The sequence below is a fragment of the Microcaecilia unicolor genome, chromosome 7 (assembly GCF_901765095.1).
Source record: "Microcaecilia unicolor chromosome 7, aMicUni1.1, whole genome shotgun sequence".
Lineage (NCBI taxonomy): Eukaryota > Metazoa > Chordata > Amphibia > Gymnophiona > Siphonopidae > Microcaecilia > Microcaecilia unicolor.
In genome coordinates, this window is record NC_044037.1 from 50,439,793 (window position 1) to 50,456,987 (window position 17,195).

General features: G+C 42.4%; 1 protein-coding gene across 4 annotated transcripts in view; it reads left to right on the forward strand.

The window, feature by feature from the left end:
• The window catches only part of LRCH2 (leucine rich repeats and calponin homology domain containing 2), a 263,804-nt gene that overhangs the window by 80,647 nt on the left and 165,962 nt on the right, over positions 1-17,195 (forward strand). For all 4 annotated transcript variants that reach the window (XM_030209796.1, XM_030209797.1, XM_030209798.1 and 1 more), the window contains exons 4-5: positions 10,822-10,927; positions 11,015-11,151. In XM_030209796.1, coding sequence (XP_030065656.1) covers positions 10,822-10,927; positions 11,015-11,151 — 243 coding nt within the window. The remainder of the gene's footprint in view (positions 1-10,821; positions 10,928-11,014; positions 11,152-17,195) is intronic.

Here is a 17,195-nt window from a genome sequence, read left to right on the forward strand (position 1 = left end):
AGCAAAACTGTAGGTCCTGAGAACCACACACAAAGAAACAAGAGATACTTTTATCAGTAGGGAAGACAGGCCATTTCAAATAGTCTGTTGACCCAGATTATTCATTGAGAAGAGGTAGTGTTGAAATGGTCATTTTTGGGGGAAGGGGTGCAAAGGGCGTAAAGGTTAATTGGATGAATAAGGAGGAGATACAAGGCTGAAGGTTTGCCTAGGGTGCTTAAACACTTGCACCAGCCCTGATTACTCTCATAAGTATCCTTCTTTTTCTCACTCTTCCCAAACACAAGAGGACCCAAAAGTCCAACTAATTTTGCAGCCAGAAACAGGAACGGGATCCTGACTGCCTCCTCAAACACATAACCAGTTTTTTTTAGTGTCTGTGCTAGACAACCTCCCAGTAGGAGGGAGGCTAAGGTGTTTTGCAAACTTCTGACCCATTATAATCTGTAAAGAAACTGGAAACAGCAAGAAGAACAGAACCAGTACAAAAAGAACTGTTCAAATCTGTAATCCAGTTGGTTTTACTAAAAATTAAATATGGCTGTGGTTCGCTGTGAGGCTGCATCAGGGATTGTCCAAATTGAAACAATATAAAAAAAACAAACAAACGTGAAAACAATGCAAAAAAAAAAATTAAAAAGCATATAGTATGCAAAATTTACATCTTATTACATACTAGGAACTGTGCTATTAGATTTAGCATTGGAGCCCTTACTGCCACATCAGTGAGTGGTGGTAAGTACCCCCCCCCCTTCCCCACCAAAATGGCCACATGGTAAGTGGTTCAGTTACCACACAGCCATTTCTTAGGAATAAAAAAAGACAGCCTTTTACCTGCTGCAGTAAAAGGGGGCCTCACTGCATGTCAAACACATCCTAGCTTAATAAAAGGAGCCCTAAAATGTAAAAAACAATACAGGGCCCTTTTACTAAGGCGCACCAAAAAAATGGCTTCTGTTGGTGTAAGTGCGTGTTTTGGACACGCACTGGTCCATTTTTGAGTGTGCCTGAAAAAGGCCATTTATTTTGTCACCGAAAATGGATATGTGGCAAAATTAAAACGAGCATGTGTCCATTTTCAGCCCGAGACCTTAACTGCCACCCATTGACTTAGCGGTAAAGCCTTAGTAAAAAGGCCCCTAAATTAAGCAGAAATCAAACAGGGAAAGAGTTGTTGATGAAAAAATAGTCTATAGAAATGCACTTATATGTAATTCTTGGTTAAGCCTACTAGGTGCTGCTGTATTCATTTTGTAGACTTTTTTTCAGTTCTTAATTTATTTTATTTTTGTTACATTTGTACCCCGCGCTTTCCCACTCATGGCAGGCTCAATGCGGCTTACATGGGGCAATGGAGGGTTAAGTGACTTGCCCAGAGTCACAAGGAGCTGCCTGTGCCTGAAGTGGGAATCAAACTCAGTTCCTCAGTTCCCCAGGACCAAAGTCCACCACCCTAACCACTAGGCCACTCCTCCACTAGTTTTTTGTTAGTATCTTTTCAAATGTTTTTAACAGTACAAATAAAAGAATCTTAGTTTTTGAAATGTTGATTCATTGAGGAATTACTAGTGTCAAAATATAAAGGCAGCTCCTGAGGAAGCCTTTAAAGTGAAACAGAGAAGCTCCGTAGAGCACGACCTGACAAGCTAAATTATCACTCTGCAGTCTCTCTATATTTGAAAAGTTTGACTCATTGTAAAGAAATGAATATATGATAAGTTTTAAACTTTTCAGATATAGGAAGGTGAAGATTTTTAGGCTTATGGTGACAACAACCGTATTCTATAAAGTTAAGCAACAGTATTATTGAAGTCTTTTCCTCCTTTGAATCTGTTTAGAATTTCAATATTAGTTGTTGAGTGGACTTTGATAAATGGGTTTGGTATCCTCTTCTATAAGCCATAGTCAAATCTTTACCACTAAAACATTCTAATGTTTGAACTGTATGCCATTATTCTTTTAGAATTTTAGATATATATTTTGCTAGATGGGTAAAGGATTTAGGGCCCTGTTTATAAAGGCGCGCTAGCGTTTTTAGCGCATGCTAACCATGTAGATGCCCATAATATTCCAGTGGGCCTTACACAGTTAATGCACACTAATTTTTAACATGCGCTAAAACTGCTAGCATACCTTTCTAAACAGGGCCCTTAGAGTATATCAATTTCACATATTTTATTTTTTTTTCTGTAACTCATTCCTGCTTGACATTTTTGTGATTATATGACCTTTTCTGTTAAAATGTTGTAATATCCTATTTTTCCTGTAATCTACTCTTCATATCCCTAGTCAAGACTGGATTGAGCTTTTTGAAGTAAATGGAAGATAACAGAAACTGCTTTCAATTGAGATAGTAGAGCAGGAAAGTCAGCGGTGTTAAAATGAAAACAGTGTTCTTTTAGAGTCTTTTTTTTTTTTTTAAATCAGAAATCAAGTCAATGCTACTTTGGTAAGGAATTGGAGACTTGCTGATAGAGGATTTGTTAAAATACTTTTTTGTATTTTTTTTTACTGATTTTTTTTGCTTTGGTTTTTGAAAAGACAGTCTCTTAGTAGGATCAGCAGTCGTGATTGTTAAAGACCTAAGCTCTAATTTATGTAGAGTGACAGTATCTTATAAATGCAATGAATCATACAATTATTATAAATGAATACACTGGAATGTTATCGAGCATTTCCTGAAGTCATTTAAGAGGTGCTTTTTGTTTTGTTTTTAGTTACCATAATATGGTGGATAGCTATATTTTTATATGATTTTTTTGAACACAAAAAGACTGTTCAGCATGAATCTTAAAATTAAGAGATGTACAACTAATTTACAAACATATGAATTCTGTATGTTCAACTTTATTAATGAGTAAGAAAGCAACAAGGCAGGCGGTCCACTAGATCCAACATGGAAAACAAAAGGGAAGCAGACCTTATGAACAAAAGCAGTCTTTATTAATTTATAAAAACTCCCAGGATTCAAATAGTCGCCTGACATGGTCATGTTTCGCCAAAATCCGACTGTATCAGGGTCAGAATAACTGAATTACCAAATATAAAATCAAACATTCAGATACATTACAACTTCAAGAGACCATCATGATACAATAAGTAAAACCACTAAATTAAAATATATCTTACAAATGAATAAATATAGTTTTGGTGAAGTTTGAGGTTCTATACCATCTGACTAAGCCATCCCCTCCTTTGTTTTTACTATTGATCTGGCACAATTTGTTCTTATATCACAATTAAATCAATCGGAGTAGATCTCAAGTTGGGGCAATCATAAAGCAAATCACAAATCCCAACACTTTCCATACTTTAAGTCATTCAGGGTCCTTCTACAAAACCACGCTAGCGTTTTTAGCTTGTGGTAAAAATCAGCTGCTGATAAACGCTGAGACACCCATAAGAATATAATGAATTTAACCGCAAGCTAAAAACACTAGTGTGGCTTTGTAAAAGACTCCCTCAATAATTGTCATACATGGCTACATAACCTCTTCCTGTGCCATCAGTGTCAACTTGTTTCCCAAGAGCTGCACCTCATGTGCATCGGCTCTTTTTAACAAAATCACTGAAAAATACTTTAATCCTATCAAACTATAAAGCTCATGTTTAAAAACTTTTTGAAGCATTTTATATAAAAATGATAGAGCTCCAATATTTTAGGCACTTACTACTACTACTTAACATTTCTAGAGTGCTACTACGGTTACGCAGCGCTGTACAGTTTAACAAAGAAGGACAGTCCCTGCTCAAAGGAGCTTACAATCTAAATCTTATTAATGCAGACCACCGACATGGACCATGTTTCGTCACTGCATCAAGGCTGGTCCTGCAAAATAGCAATAGAAACAATTATATGATAGATTAAATCCATGCCTCTACACCTGTTTGCAAAACTGTGAATCCTTATGTCTTAAAAGCAACAAAACTCATGTCTGTATTTTACTTCTCTCTTTGCAACATCTGCTTTATCATCAAACTAGACTTTGAGCCCGTAAAAACGGGCTATTATAGGAAGGGGGGGTTGAAAGGACCTCCCCCACAGCCGAGTTCGCCGCTGCCCCTCCCCCTCCGAGTTCGCGCCCCCCCACCGAGCCGTCACCACCCACCTTCCACCCGGCCGGGCCCTCGCTCCGCTATTGAAACAGCGAGGGTCCGGGAACGCAGCACTGAGCTCTGCTGAGCTGCCGACGTCGGCCTTGGTTCTTCTTCTCTGCCTGTCCCGCCCTCGTGTGACGTAACGTCGTCGAGGGCGGGACAGAGGCAGAGAAGAAGAAGGAAGGGCGATGTCGGCAGCTCAGCAGAGCTCAGTGCTGCGTTCCCGGACCCTCGCTGTTTCAATAGTGGAGCGAGGGCCCGACCGGGTAGAAGGTGGGTGGCGGCGGCGACTCGGGTGGGGGGAGCGTTAGACGGCGGTGTCCCTCCCTCAGCAATGCGCAGTACAGACCCTCTGTGTTCCGCCCCCCCGTCATCACGTATTGACGTGGGGGCGGGGCAGAGAAGGTCTCTACTGCGCATTTGCGAGTGAGTACGGTCACTCGCCGTTTATATGTTTGATATGGTGCTGTTTTAGCACAAGCCACTTTAGTGAAAGAAGCTAACTTTAGCTGATACATTGATGACTCAGATCCGATAAGAATGCAGAAATCTAGTGACATCACAACAGAGACGCCCAATCCAGCACTAAGTTTAACCCCTTAGGTGCCATAGACTGCAGCGTGAAAATCCAGCGTTGTTCCTTGTAATTTAAAATTTGACTAAAATAGGTGTAGTGGCATAGATTTAATCTATCATATAATTATTTCAATTGCTATTTTGCAGGACCAAACCTGACGCAGTGACGAAACATGGTCCATGTCGGTGGTCTGCATTATTAAGATAAGTGCCTAAAATATTGGGGCTCTATCACTTTTTATATAAAATGCTTCAAAAAGGAAAAAAAGAGAAAAAATTGAGCTTTATAATTTGATAGGATTAAAGTAATTTTTAGTGATTTTGTTAAAAAGAAAAAAAAAAAAAAGAGCCGATGAAGTTAAAGGCAAGCCATGAGTTGTGGCTCTTGTGAACAAGTTGCCACTGATGGCTCGGGAAGAAGTTGTAGTCATGTATGACAATTATTGAGGGGTCCTTTTACTAAGCTGTGGGAAAAAGGACCCTGTGCTAGCGGTGGTGGCTGTTTTTCCTGTGCACCAGGTCCCTTTTTGCCACAGGCGGTTAAAGCCCCCCCCCCCCCCAAAAAAAAAAAAATCCCAAAATGGCCAAGCGGTGAGAACTCTTACTGTATGGCCATGTGGCACCCATTGAGGTGGCAGTAAGGGCTCCCTTGCTAACCCAACAGTAACCAGACAGCAAGCGGCAATGCCCAATTACTGCAGGGTTATCGTTGCACAAGCCATTTCCGGGTTTTTCTTTGTCCCCTGAAAATGACGTGCTTGGGGCGGGACTGCCGCCGGCGGCTGCATTGGGCTAGCAGTAGTCCCGAAACAGCAAGCGGTATGTCAGGATCTGCCTCTCAAAAAAACTGTTTCTGGTATGTAATAAGCAATTTTTGTTCACTCTGGGGGTAGTTCTGCAACTGAGTGTCTCCATTTAGATGCCCCAAGACATGCAATATGAGCTTATTGTATAACAGCACCTGAACTTCCAGGTTGTATTACAGAATAACATTTATGCACTTGCAGTTGAAGGGCTTATTTCTAAAACATATTAGATTTTGCTTCCTCCCTTGTCCCGATACTTAGACATTCTTCCATTTTACTTATTCTGCCCCCGCTTGGTAAAGCAGCCCTGGCTTTCTCCGGTCAACTCCCCAATGCTTTCTCCATTCAACTCTCCACTGATTCTTATTAATTTCATTTTTTTAGACCAAGATATATCTACACCCAGTGACTCTATCTGGTATGCTTTGTCAGATACCTTTTTTAGAGATAAAGTAATAAGGTTAGTTCTCGATATACTTTTCATTCTATATTGTCAAATGCACCACCATCTATCTATTACACCTTTAATCTTTTGGTCATATGCTTAATGCTATAAGTACTCTACAGCCATTCCAATAATTGAAATACTGCACTCCATATCACCACAATAGTTTTACTTACCCAACATGATTGATCATATTTTTTATGTTCTAAAAACATATATTAGCCACTCGTGTCATTTTACTATAATTCATTGTTCTAAGAACCACCCATATATAATTTGAACTACTACTACTACTATTTAACATTTCTAGAGTGCTACAAAGTGTACGCAGCGCTGTACAAACACAGAAGAAAGACAGTCCCTGCTCAAAGAGCTTACAATCTAAATAGACAAAAAGTAAAGCATTTAATATTTAAGCAGTCAAGCACAAGAGAACAGTCACAGAAGGACTGAAGATGTTGAAGGGTGGTCAGTGTGATTAGGTGTAACTCTGGTTGGAGTAGTGGGAGAAGGTGATAGAAAAATAGAAATGGGTGAGGTAAAAGTAATGAGTGGGTTGATAGGGAGGTTATATAAGACATGTCACTCTAGGGGTGGGTGGGTAGAGGGGTAGGGTGGGCGGGACTAAGTCTAAAGCAGGAGAAGGTATTCTCTGCAGCCTATCTGTGAGATGAAAAATGCTCTCTGAAGCTGCTGCTGCTATAAGTTGTTAGTTTTTTCTCCCTGAAAGAGATCCAAGCCACACCCACAAAGTTCAAACTGTCAGTGGAGAGGGGGAGGGGAGGAAATGGCAGTGCTTAATGAAAAAGAGAGCTCAGTTGATAGGAGATATACTATAGGATGTCATTCTGAGGCCAGGCTAAGTCTAAAGTAGGAGAAGGTATTCTCTGCAGCCTATCTGTGAACTTAGATGTACTAGTTACAATACATTTTTAAAGAACCACTTATATATGTTTTTTGACCTTGATGTACTAGTTACATTTAGAATGTTATACATATTAGCTACATCATCCCCTATTTTATGTATATTGACTACATTAGCCCTTTGCCATTTTACAGTCAATTACCTTTTTATACTTCACTAGTAAAAAAGGCCCGTTTCTGGAACGAATGAAACGGGCGCTAGCAAGGTTTTCCTGGGAGTGTGTATGTTTGAGAGAGAGAGCCAGAGTGAATGTGCGGGTGTGTGACAGAGTGAGACTGTCTGTGTGACAGTGTGTGTGTGAGAATGAGAGTGTGTGACAGGGCCCCCTCCCCTGTTCCTAATGCCCCTCACCCCGTTCCCTCCCCTCCTTTTCCGCCTCCTTCCCACACTTTGGGTTCCTTAAGGCTTTCAAAAGTCTATGTACCCCCGTGGCCCTAACGCCCAGTATCCGGATACCCCACCGCTTTCCACCTCACCCCTCCCCCAAGATGTAACACTTTCACGTCCTTTTTTTTTTTTAAAAGTGTCCTATCTACCCTGTGTACAAATGCCCGACATTCAGATTGTGTTCCTCTCGTAAATTTTCATTTCTTTCATTCATTCATTCATTCATTCAGAACTTGCCCCCCCCCTGAACACTTTTGGTTCCTTCAGTCTTTTAAAACTCTCCTATGTACCCTGTGTGCAAATGGCCAGCATTGAGATTGTTTTCCTGTCCCAAATTTGCATGTCTTTCAGTCATTCACAACTCCCCCTCCCCTTCTCCAGTTTAACACTTTCGTTTCCTTCAGTCTTTTAAAACTCTCCTATCTACCCTGTGTCCTAATGGCCAGCATTCAGATTGTTTTCCTTTCCCAAATGTTCATGTCTTTCAGTCGTTCAGAACTCCCCCCTCCCCCCATTTAACACTTTCAGTTCCTTCAGTCTTTTAAAACTCTCCTATCAACCCTGTGTCCTAATGGCCAGCACTCAGATTGTTTTGCTTTGCCAAATTGTCTGTCACTGATGTCACTGAGGTCAGTGCATGCCTGCCTAGCAGACCACTTCCGGCAGGCACGGTCCCAGGCACATCCTGTTGGAGGTGAGAATTATTATATAGGATTGTTTCACAATTATTTAATTATGTTTTTTAATTGATTTTAATTTACTTGTTTAATTGTTTTATATATGTTTATCTTTTATATAGACTCCTGAGGAAGGCACTTGTAGTGCTGAAACAGGGTACCTTGTAGAGTTTTCAATAAATTGTATCTCGAACTTTGACTGTCTCCGGTCTGTTTTTTGAAGAGCCTGGTTCTGTTCCCACTCCTTTCTTGCTCTTAAGTCTATTTTAGTTGCATTAGAGAAAAATCACATTTTCACGTAAACATAAATAATTTTCATTCTCCCGAGGACAAGCAGGCGTGTTGTATTCTTGCATATGGGTGACGTCATCTGATGGAGCCCGTTGCAGCATCCCACCACACATGCGCGGATCCCTCAGTGTTCGTTTTTCTGCGGAGCAGGGAGTACAGATCTTCACAGTCTCCCCTTAGTGCTTTTTTTCTCTGCCTTTGCAGTGCCTTCCTTTACAGGTTTTTTCCTCATTTTCTTCATTATTTTCTCTAATTTCTCTTTGTTTATTTCCCCTTTTTCTTTCTGTTTCACTGCTCGATAGTAGAGAATGACATGGTCTTTATCTGCCTACATTTTTCTGTTTTCTTTGTGTTCTTTTGGTTATACTAAACAGTTTTTATTGTATTCAGTCTCTGGTTCTATTGCATTTGGCTTGTGTGTGTGAATTTGTTGCTTCACTTTCATTTCCTTTGTAACCTGCGACAATTAGATGTGAAAAGTCTGACTAGGATGTCATTTGCATCTCTTCAAAATTCTGCCAAATTCTCTACTCAGAGCATCGTGATAAATTGTCAGCATAAGGAGATACCAGGGAGTTCTCTTCCATAAACAAAAAGAGAGAATGGATTTTACTCCAAATAGTTCCAAATTGTGAGGAGGGTGGGGGGAAATCTCATCCCATCCCGTATCTAAAAACCCTTAAGTTTTTACTAACAGAAAATTCCTTGAGCACTCTATTATGACCTTGGCATATCTCAAACTAACACCGGCTCAATGAACCTTGAGCACACAGTAGACTTGGCCACTCAAAAGCCCCAATGTGTTACCTGTGAGCAGATCTCCCTGGGATTCTCCCCTGGTAGATGGACCAGCCTAATTTGGCAAAAGGTGTTCCCCTTCTAAATTTCACCAATTCAAATACAGTTCATGACTGATGTGTCCAAATTGGGCTGGGGAGCCTTTGTAGGTGGACTTCACAATCGGGAGTTTTGATCTCTCCAGGTGAAACGTCATCAGATATATTTACTGGATTAGAGAGCTATTTGAAATATTCTAAAGATTTCCAGAGGCAAGGCTTTATGAACACGTTACCTCCATTGTGTGATCATTACTCTGGTTGCCGGTATTGAGTAGAATTCAGTTTAAAGTGCTGTTTTTGACAACACTGAAGGATTTCACTCTGTAGGTCACCTATTTGATGGCAACTTGTTGTGCAAGAAAGATTTTGAAGATTAAAGTGCTATCATGTAGGGAGGCCTTTTTTGTTTCATGGAGGCAAGGTTTCTATCCCTACAGTACTCTTTTCTCCCTATGGTCGTTTCCTCCTTCATTGTGAACCAGATGGCCTCCTCATCCTCCTTCCGCAAGGAGGAGTGTGAGAAAGACTTTGGAGCTCTCTATATAATGGGCATACATCTGGGTTCTTTCGTAATAGTTTGGATTGTCGAATGGTTTCTGGGAAAACAAGACAGGCTTTGTTTTATCTGCTGGGCTTAGAAAAGGGGAAACAGCTACCATAGCGACTAGGGTGATGGTTTAAAGTAAGCAAATAAATCTCAGCTAGACAGACTAGATGGGCCACTTTGGTCTTTATCTGCCATGTACTACTACTACTACTACTTAACATTTGTAGAGCGCTATTAGGGTTACGCAGCGCTGTAAAGTTTAACAAAAAAGGGTTAGTATGTTACTGTCTTGTACAAAAATCATGAGCTCTAAACTTCAACCTCTGGATCTCAAGAAGGCTTTAAATTATTACCTAGAAAGACAGTCCTAACCAATACTGTCTAGGAAATCTAGGCAGATGTTGTTCTTCTGTTGAACTAATAATGTTTGTACCAGCTAATGGAGGTTATCGCTTGTATTGAGTCAAGCAAGGACATCCATAGAGATTGTTCTGAGCACACTCAGAGCAATTTCTATTTTGTGTGTGGAAAAGGCTTTTATGTTTGTGAAAGAGAGATGCAGGATAGAAATGTAGTTTCCAGTTGTAAAGTATCTTCAGAAAACACTACAGAGAAAACAAATGGGTATCAATTTTGTTGACATTTAGGACATGACATTTAGAAGCTACACTGAATCAGCCCTATGACGTGCTGTGCTATATACCACAGTTACGTAGAATAGTAATAGAATGGAAATTTCATTTAGCATCAGTTCCTGCACTGTTGACTCCTATTCTAGTATGCCACCTACCCCTACCAGATCTATTGGTTTATCTAGTATGTAGATAAAGTTTGAAAAATTCCTGCAGGTTTAATCTAGGAATGAAATAGACTTACCATGTACTCCGGCCTTTTCTACCTCCATCCTAACCAAATAGTTTTTTGGTGTTTTGGTGTTGTTGGAGGTGGGGTGGTAGTGGGTGTACAGATAAGTTCATTTCTTCCCTGATGAGTGTGCACGTTCTGTAATGTAGCTCACTCTCTGTCCCTCCCTACTTTTCCTGATTTAGTTGTAGTCTTCTTTATTCTCTTCCATGCTCTTTATCTCTACTCCTTCTCTCCTTCTTTCCTATGAAAATACCCCGTTTAAACATTGGTGATGTGCACTAGTATTTGAATTTTGTTTTAGAAGGGAAAAGGATTTCAAGCAAAGCTTTTGTTAAACTTTTTCACTCCTTTTATTTTACTTAGGATGTTAGTTGCAATGAACTTCAGGTCCTTCCCCATCAGATAGGAAAACTGAATTTGCTTAGGGAATTAAATATAAGAAGAAATCATCTCCAGATGTTGCCAGAGGGTAAGATGTCTTTTTTTTTAAACCATTCTAAATAAACTTTCAAATGTTGTAAAAAAAAAACACCTCTCATTTTGTTTTATTTAACAGAATTAGCGTCACTGCCATTGATAAAATTGGATTTTTCATGTAATAAAATTACTGAGATTCCAGTCTGTTACAGAAAGCTACGTCACCTTCAAGTAATTATTTTGGATAATAATCCAATGCAGATACCTCCAGCACAGGTTAGTATTTAAGAATAATGTGAATTTATTTTCACTTTTTCTTAGATTCAAGCATGAGCAAACTGATCATTGGCCTATGTTTTGCACTGTATAAAAGATTTTGTTTATTTATTGGGATTTATTATTATGAAGAGATTCATCCGAGGCGGTGTACAACAGGTACAGTTTAATGTAAATGATATGTTGAAAATATGGTTTTATCAAGATTAACTGCATTTGTTGATTAAATGGAATATATCCACAGTGATGCCGCAATTGCACTAAGTTTTTTTATGCATGAATTTTGTTTTCTGGTAAATATTTATTATAGACCAGTAGTTGTCAAGCAGATGATTGTGTAGCTTATGTAGTAGCTATAGAAAGCAAATTAGCAAAAGATCTGCAGTGATTTTATGAGTATCTGGGAAGATATGTAAATGATTACAATGAAAAAATTAACAAAGAATTATCCAGGCTAAAGCACATATTTTAAGTACCCGTAGCAAAAAAGAAAAATTTCTTTTTTCAAGGTTTAGGAGGACAATTTATAATAGCACTTAAGAACTTTTTAATATACTCCCTATCAGTGATCAGCAGAACAGAGAGGGCCATAAGGGGCCATGGCTCTAACTTTACCAACTTATTCCCTCACTTAGCATTAGCAATCAGGGAGTTCCTTAGAGCCAGCAGCAGATGAATCCTGAGACTAGTGGGTTGTGACCATCTACCAGCAGGTGGAGATAGTGTGCTGAACTGAAGTGTCTTATGGGACGGAATGCTTCCTGGCCAGTTAGTATTCTCTATCTCCAGCATGAGGATGGAAGGTCTCTTCCATGCTTCTGCCTTCCACTGATGCTGGCTGCTGTTCTGTTTCAGTTCAGTGTAAGTTGTGGGGTGAGCAGCTGAGCGGCCCTGCCTTTGGGGAAGTTACACCTGGTCACCCCGGGTCCCTCCCCAACCCTGTGTTTCTCTCTAGCCCTTCCTTCCTTCTCCTTCCCCACAGAATAATTAAAAAAAAAAACAGCAATTGGAAAAAGGCTGTTTGTTAGGGCTATCAGTCTCTGGCTGCAGTGCTGATTTAACACTAGAGAATGACACAAGGACGAGGACCTGCGGGGATGGGGACAGAGCTTGTGGGGACAGGGACAAAAATCATAACAGTGCTTCATAGGGCATATTTCTCCCCTCTAGGGCATACAGAACAGGTTGTATTTTGTACCCCTGGACATTTTAACAGGGTGGATTAGGATTCCTTGGGGTAGTAGAAATCAGCCGTTGTTGGGGTTGGAAGGGTAGAGGGTGGTGATGGTGGTGGTGGTGGTGGGAGGGTTATTACAGCTGCTCAATCTTATTGTTTTCTATTTGTAATTTATACATAACAGTTGCACAGTATATTGTTCTTTTTTATACTTTAATACAAAGATTTAAATATAAAATCATAAGTGTTCGAGTCTTCTGCTGATGAGGACAGAGCCCACAGGGATGGGGTGGGGGCAGGGATGGGGACAAACCATGTCATTCTCTACAATGCAGAAGGGGTTCTGGTTTCCAGACTTGGGCTCATTTAGAGAGTGGTGTTGAAGACACTTGCAGCAGCTTCTGGTGTCATTAGGAAGAAACTCGACAGTGGAGTTTCCTGGTGAGTGTGCCTTTATTTTCCCCTGTGCTTCGGGGTGGTGCTGTGCTTCACACTAATTTCTTAAAAAACAATCCTGTGAAGAGAAATGGCAGTGGAATTGCTGAGGGAAGCGGAGAGCAGTGTCGGGCCAGTGTGCGAGAGGCTATGCCAGCTTTCTGACCACAGAGGGGGCTGGGGGCCAAAGTGAGGGTTATTTCCCACATGGGAGAAGCTCGCAATGAGTCCTCTGATGCGTGTTGCTCCATTCCAGTGGCCATTTTGCAGTTTGAATCTGGGTCCGTGCTGCCGACGCTTCAGGCCTCTGATCTTCCTGCTGAATAGTTGATGGTGCATTCTGTTGCCTTGGCGGTTGGTGTGGGGTCTTGCTTTACAGCACCTTCTTATTGAAGAAGTCAGGACAGGGATCAAGTAGTTCTCTTTTGTGTCCCGGTTTGGAGCACTCAGCATTATTTCAGGCGGTTCTGATATCTGTGGATTCTGTCCTGAAGAGACGCTGTTGCGGCTCCATTTCAGAGTGGAGGTCCGTGACTCCACTTTCTCCAGGTATCTCTGAGGAAGGGGTTCAGAGTCCTTCTGCATCTTCCCAGGGTCAGATGGGGTTTGAGGACTGAGAGCTCATAGTGGAGGAGGCAAATGACCCCACAGCAGTGAGGGTCTTCTATAAGGAGGAACTGGCTGCTTTCATCACTAAGGCTCTACAAGTTATTAATATTGATTTCCCTGACAATTCCACTTCAGCCTCCTCAAACCCTAAGATGGCAAGCAGCAGGGGACTCCCTCGGTCTTTTCTGGTGCATGAGGCCACCATTGGAGATGGACAAAAGTGAATGCCTTGCTAGCAGTGGTCACTGAAGAGGCTACCTTGCTTGTGGAAGGTGGCATTGCATTAAAAGATGTTCAGAGTAGAAAATTGGAGTCATCGGTATTGAATTACCTGATGTAGAGATGAGCTTGGTGTATCTGGTGGATTCTTTGTATGACTTGCTTTGAGATGGCCTTGGCAGTGACAGCTCACAGGCTGCTGTGGTTGCACCACTGGGCAGCTGATGCATCGAAGCAGCGCCTGGTGAAACCTCCCTTTAAAGGCAAGCAGTTGTTTGGCAAAGATTTGGAGAAATTGGTAAAGGACCTTGATGATTCGAAGTCTCACTGTTTGTCTGAGGATAAGGCAAGGCCCTCTTCTCACTTTGGTCAGACTTGTCCCTGTCTCAAGGATTCACACCGCTATCATCCAAGGAGGTAGAGTTTTAATTCTCGGTCTCACTTTCCAAGGAGATGGTGGAGTGGCCTAGTGGTTAGGGTGGTGGACTTTGGTCCTGGGGAACTGAGGAACTGAGTTCGATTCCCACTTCAGGCACAGGCAGCTCCTTGTGACTCTGGGCAAATCACTTAACCCTCCATTGCCCCAGGTACAAATAACTACCTGTATACAATATGTAAGCCGCATTGAGCCTGCCATGAGTGGGAAAGCGCGGGGTACAAATGTAACAAAAATAAAAAAAGTAAAAATGGTCCTTTTGAACTGACAAGCGGGCATCTGCCACCGTACCCAGAGCTCCCCCCAATACTTGCCTTTCCTGTTGATGCAGCGCCAAGCCATACCTTGGAACTCATTGGGAGGCGGCTGTCCCTGCTCATCGAGGAGTGGGCCCGCATTACCATGGACCAATGGTTATAAATTAGAATTTGCCTCTTCTTTCACAGATTTTTTTCTTGGAATCCCTGTGCCGGAACTCATGCAAGCAGGCAGTGATCCGCTCTATCCTGTGATCGTTACTGCAGTTAGGAGCCGACAAGCGCTGACCTCCTAGTATGTGTTCAGCCGTTGTTTCTGCCTGCATTTCGGGAGGAGACATACCCTTGAGACTTTCATTTCCTGCATCTCTTGGATGTCCACCTCTTCAAATATCTGGAGGTGACCGAGTTTCGGCAGTTAGATCACTTGTTCGTGTCGGTGCCTCCCAACGAATGGTGGACAGGTCGTTACTCCGTTTATTTTGTGTTTCCCAAAAAGAAAGGGAGCCCATTTCAACCGGTTCTTAATCTCAAGATTCAACAAGTTCCTGAAGGTCCACCGCTTTTGCACTTGGTTCTGGCAGCAGTACAGCCCGGCAAGTTTCTCATGGCGTTGGACCTCATGGAGCCTTACTTACACATTCCCATTTGGCCTCCTTATCAGAAGTTTCTTCTCTTTGTCGTGCTCAGACAGCATTTTCAGTTTCAAGCAATGCCTTTTGGTCTTGCCACGGCAGCTTGGACATTCTCCAATGACATGGTCCTGGTGGCTGCCTTTCTGTGTCAACAGGGAATTCAGGCCCATTCCTGTCTGAATGACTGGCTTGATCTGGGCCTCATCAGCTCAAGAGAGCAGCCAGGCCACTATTTGTGTCATCTCTCTGTTGCAGTCATTGGGGTGGGCCATCAACCTCCCCAGAAGTCATTCGGTAACTATTCAGGTGCTAGAGCTGGGAGTTCGGCTTGACATGACGCTCTGCAAGGCTTTCTTGCCAGAGAAGCAGCAGATCAAGTTGAAGACTCAGGTTTGCCTCTTCCTTTGCTTCCCCTCTCCTCTGGTTTGGAATTACGTACAGGTTCTCAGGTCGATAGCGGTGACTTTAGAAGTAGTAGTGTTGTCCCGGGCGCACTTGCCCTTTGCAGCGGTTCCTCTTGTCCGCCGTGTCACAAAATTACGATCTTTCTCATCACTTGACCTTAGCAGTGCACCGCAGCATGGATTTGTTGCTCTGGGATTCATCTTTGCATGCTGGACTTCCACTGGCGACTCCACTGTCAGCAGTAGTCATGACGGGTGTGAATCTGATGGGGTGGGAGGCTCATTGCCTTTACCACATGGCTCAGGGTCTTTGATCGGCCACTGCGCCTCCTCCGTGGACCAATCAGATGGAGCTTTGAACAGTTTGCTTAAGTCTGCTGAAATTCCAGACCCTGGTGGAGGATGACCAAAGTGGTATGGGCATTGGTGCCCCCTGTACAGGCTTGGGGAGGCTAAACCTCCCCAGCTCCAGCCATGACCACCTCTGCCTGCTGGTCCTGCTGTCTTTCTGGGACAGCGGGTAGTAAATAAATAGCAAAGACATGGGGGACCACAGCTTTCTGCACACCAGTTTTGGTTTTATCAGTTTTTCTCCTTTCAGAAGAGGAAGTTTGTATCAGAGGGGTGGAACCAGCAGAGGAAGCAGTGGTGTATAGAGAACCATGGTACCACATGTTTTTGCTATTTATTTACTACCATTGGCTCCGTAGAGGTGGTAGAGGGAGGGAGGGAGGGAGCAAAAGATGCTGTATGGTGATGGGTAGGGTTGGTGAGAAATAGAGATGGCACACTGCTAAATAGTAGGAGAGCGGGGTGAGAGATGGGGCAGTATATACTGCCTGGGAGAGAGAGAGATGAGGCAGTGCTGGATTGGAAGGGAACAGAGATGGGAAATGCTGAATGGAAGGGGGGGGGGGAGAGAGAGATGGGGTAATTCTGCATATGTGGGGGGGGGGGGATTGAGCACTGAATAATAGGAATGAATGAAATATGAGGGACAGAAAAAAATGGAAGAAAGCTGAAAGGAACAGATCAGTGTTGGAGCTGGATGTAAAGGAGAGGAGAGAGAAAAATGAAATGGACAGGAAACTCTAGCAAAAAACTTAAAATGAGAAGCCAGGAAAGCAGTAACCAGAGACTGGGACTAACCAAATTAGAAAAATTAAATGGTCAGCTTGCAAAGATAGAGAGAGAGAATTTTCTAGTCATTATTCATTTGACGGTCAACATTTTAGCCAGCAGCAGTTAGCATGTAAAGAATTTAGACCTGAATATTCAATGCTGCTCCATGTCAGTGCACTGCCATTGAATATCCTTGTACATCCAGGCATATGCTAGCCACTGGCACTTATGCCATTCCTGGTCAATATGCAGCTGGGATGCAATTCCGTTCCTTTTATCTTGCTGCACCTCACGCCTGGAATAAACTTCCCGAGCCTGTTCGTCTAGCTCCATCGTTGGTCGTTTTCAAGTCCAAGCTAAAAGCCCACCTCTTTGACACTGCTTTTGACTCCTAACCTCTACTCACTTGCCCTGTACCCCACCTCTTTAATTCCCTTACCTCTTAGTTGTTCTGTCTGTTTACCTGTCTTATTTAGATTGTGAGCTCATTGAACAGGGACTGTCTTTTCGTGTTTAATGCACAGCGCTGCGTATGCCTTGTGGTGCTATAGAGGTGATAAGTAGTAGTAGTAGTAGCTGTAATACCACGTGACTACCACTAGGGATCAGTGGGTGCCATTTTGCATTTGGAACCATATAGGGTGGGAGCAGGGTATCGCTTTTGTCCTCTCCCTTTAGGTCACCAGGGATGTATAAGGGATCTCGGGGTTGTGGGTTGGGTTAGGATGGGAAGGATAGGGGGAGCATTGG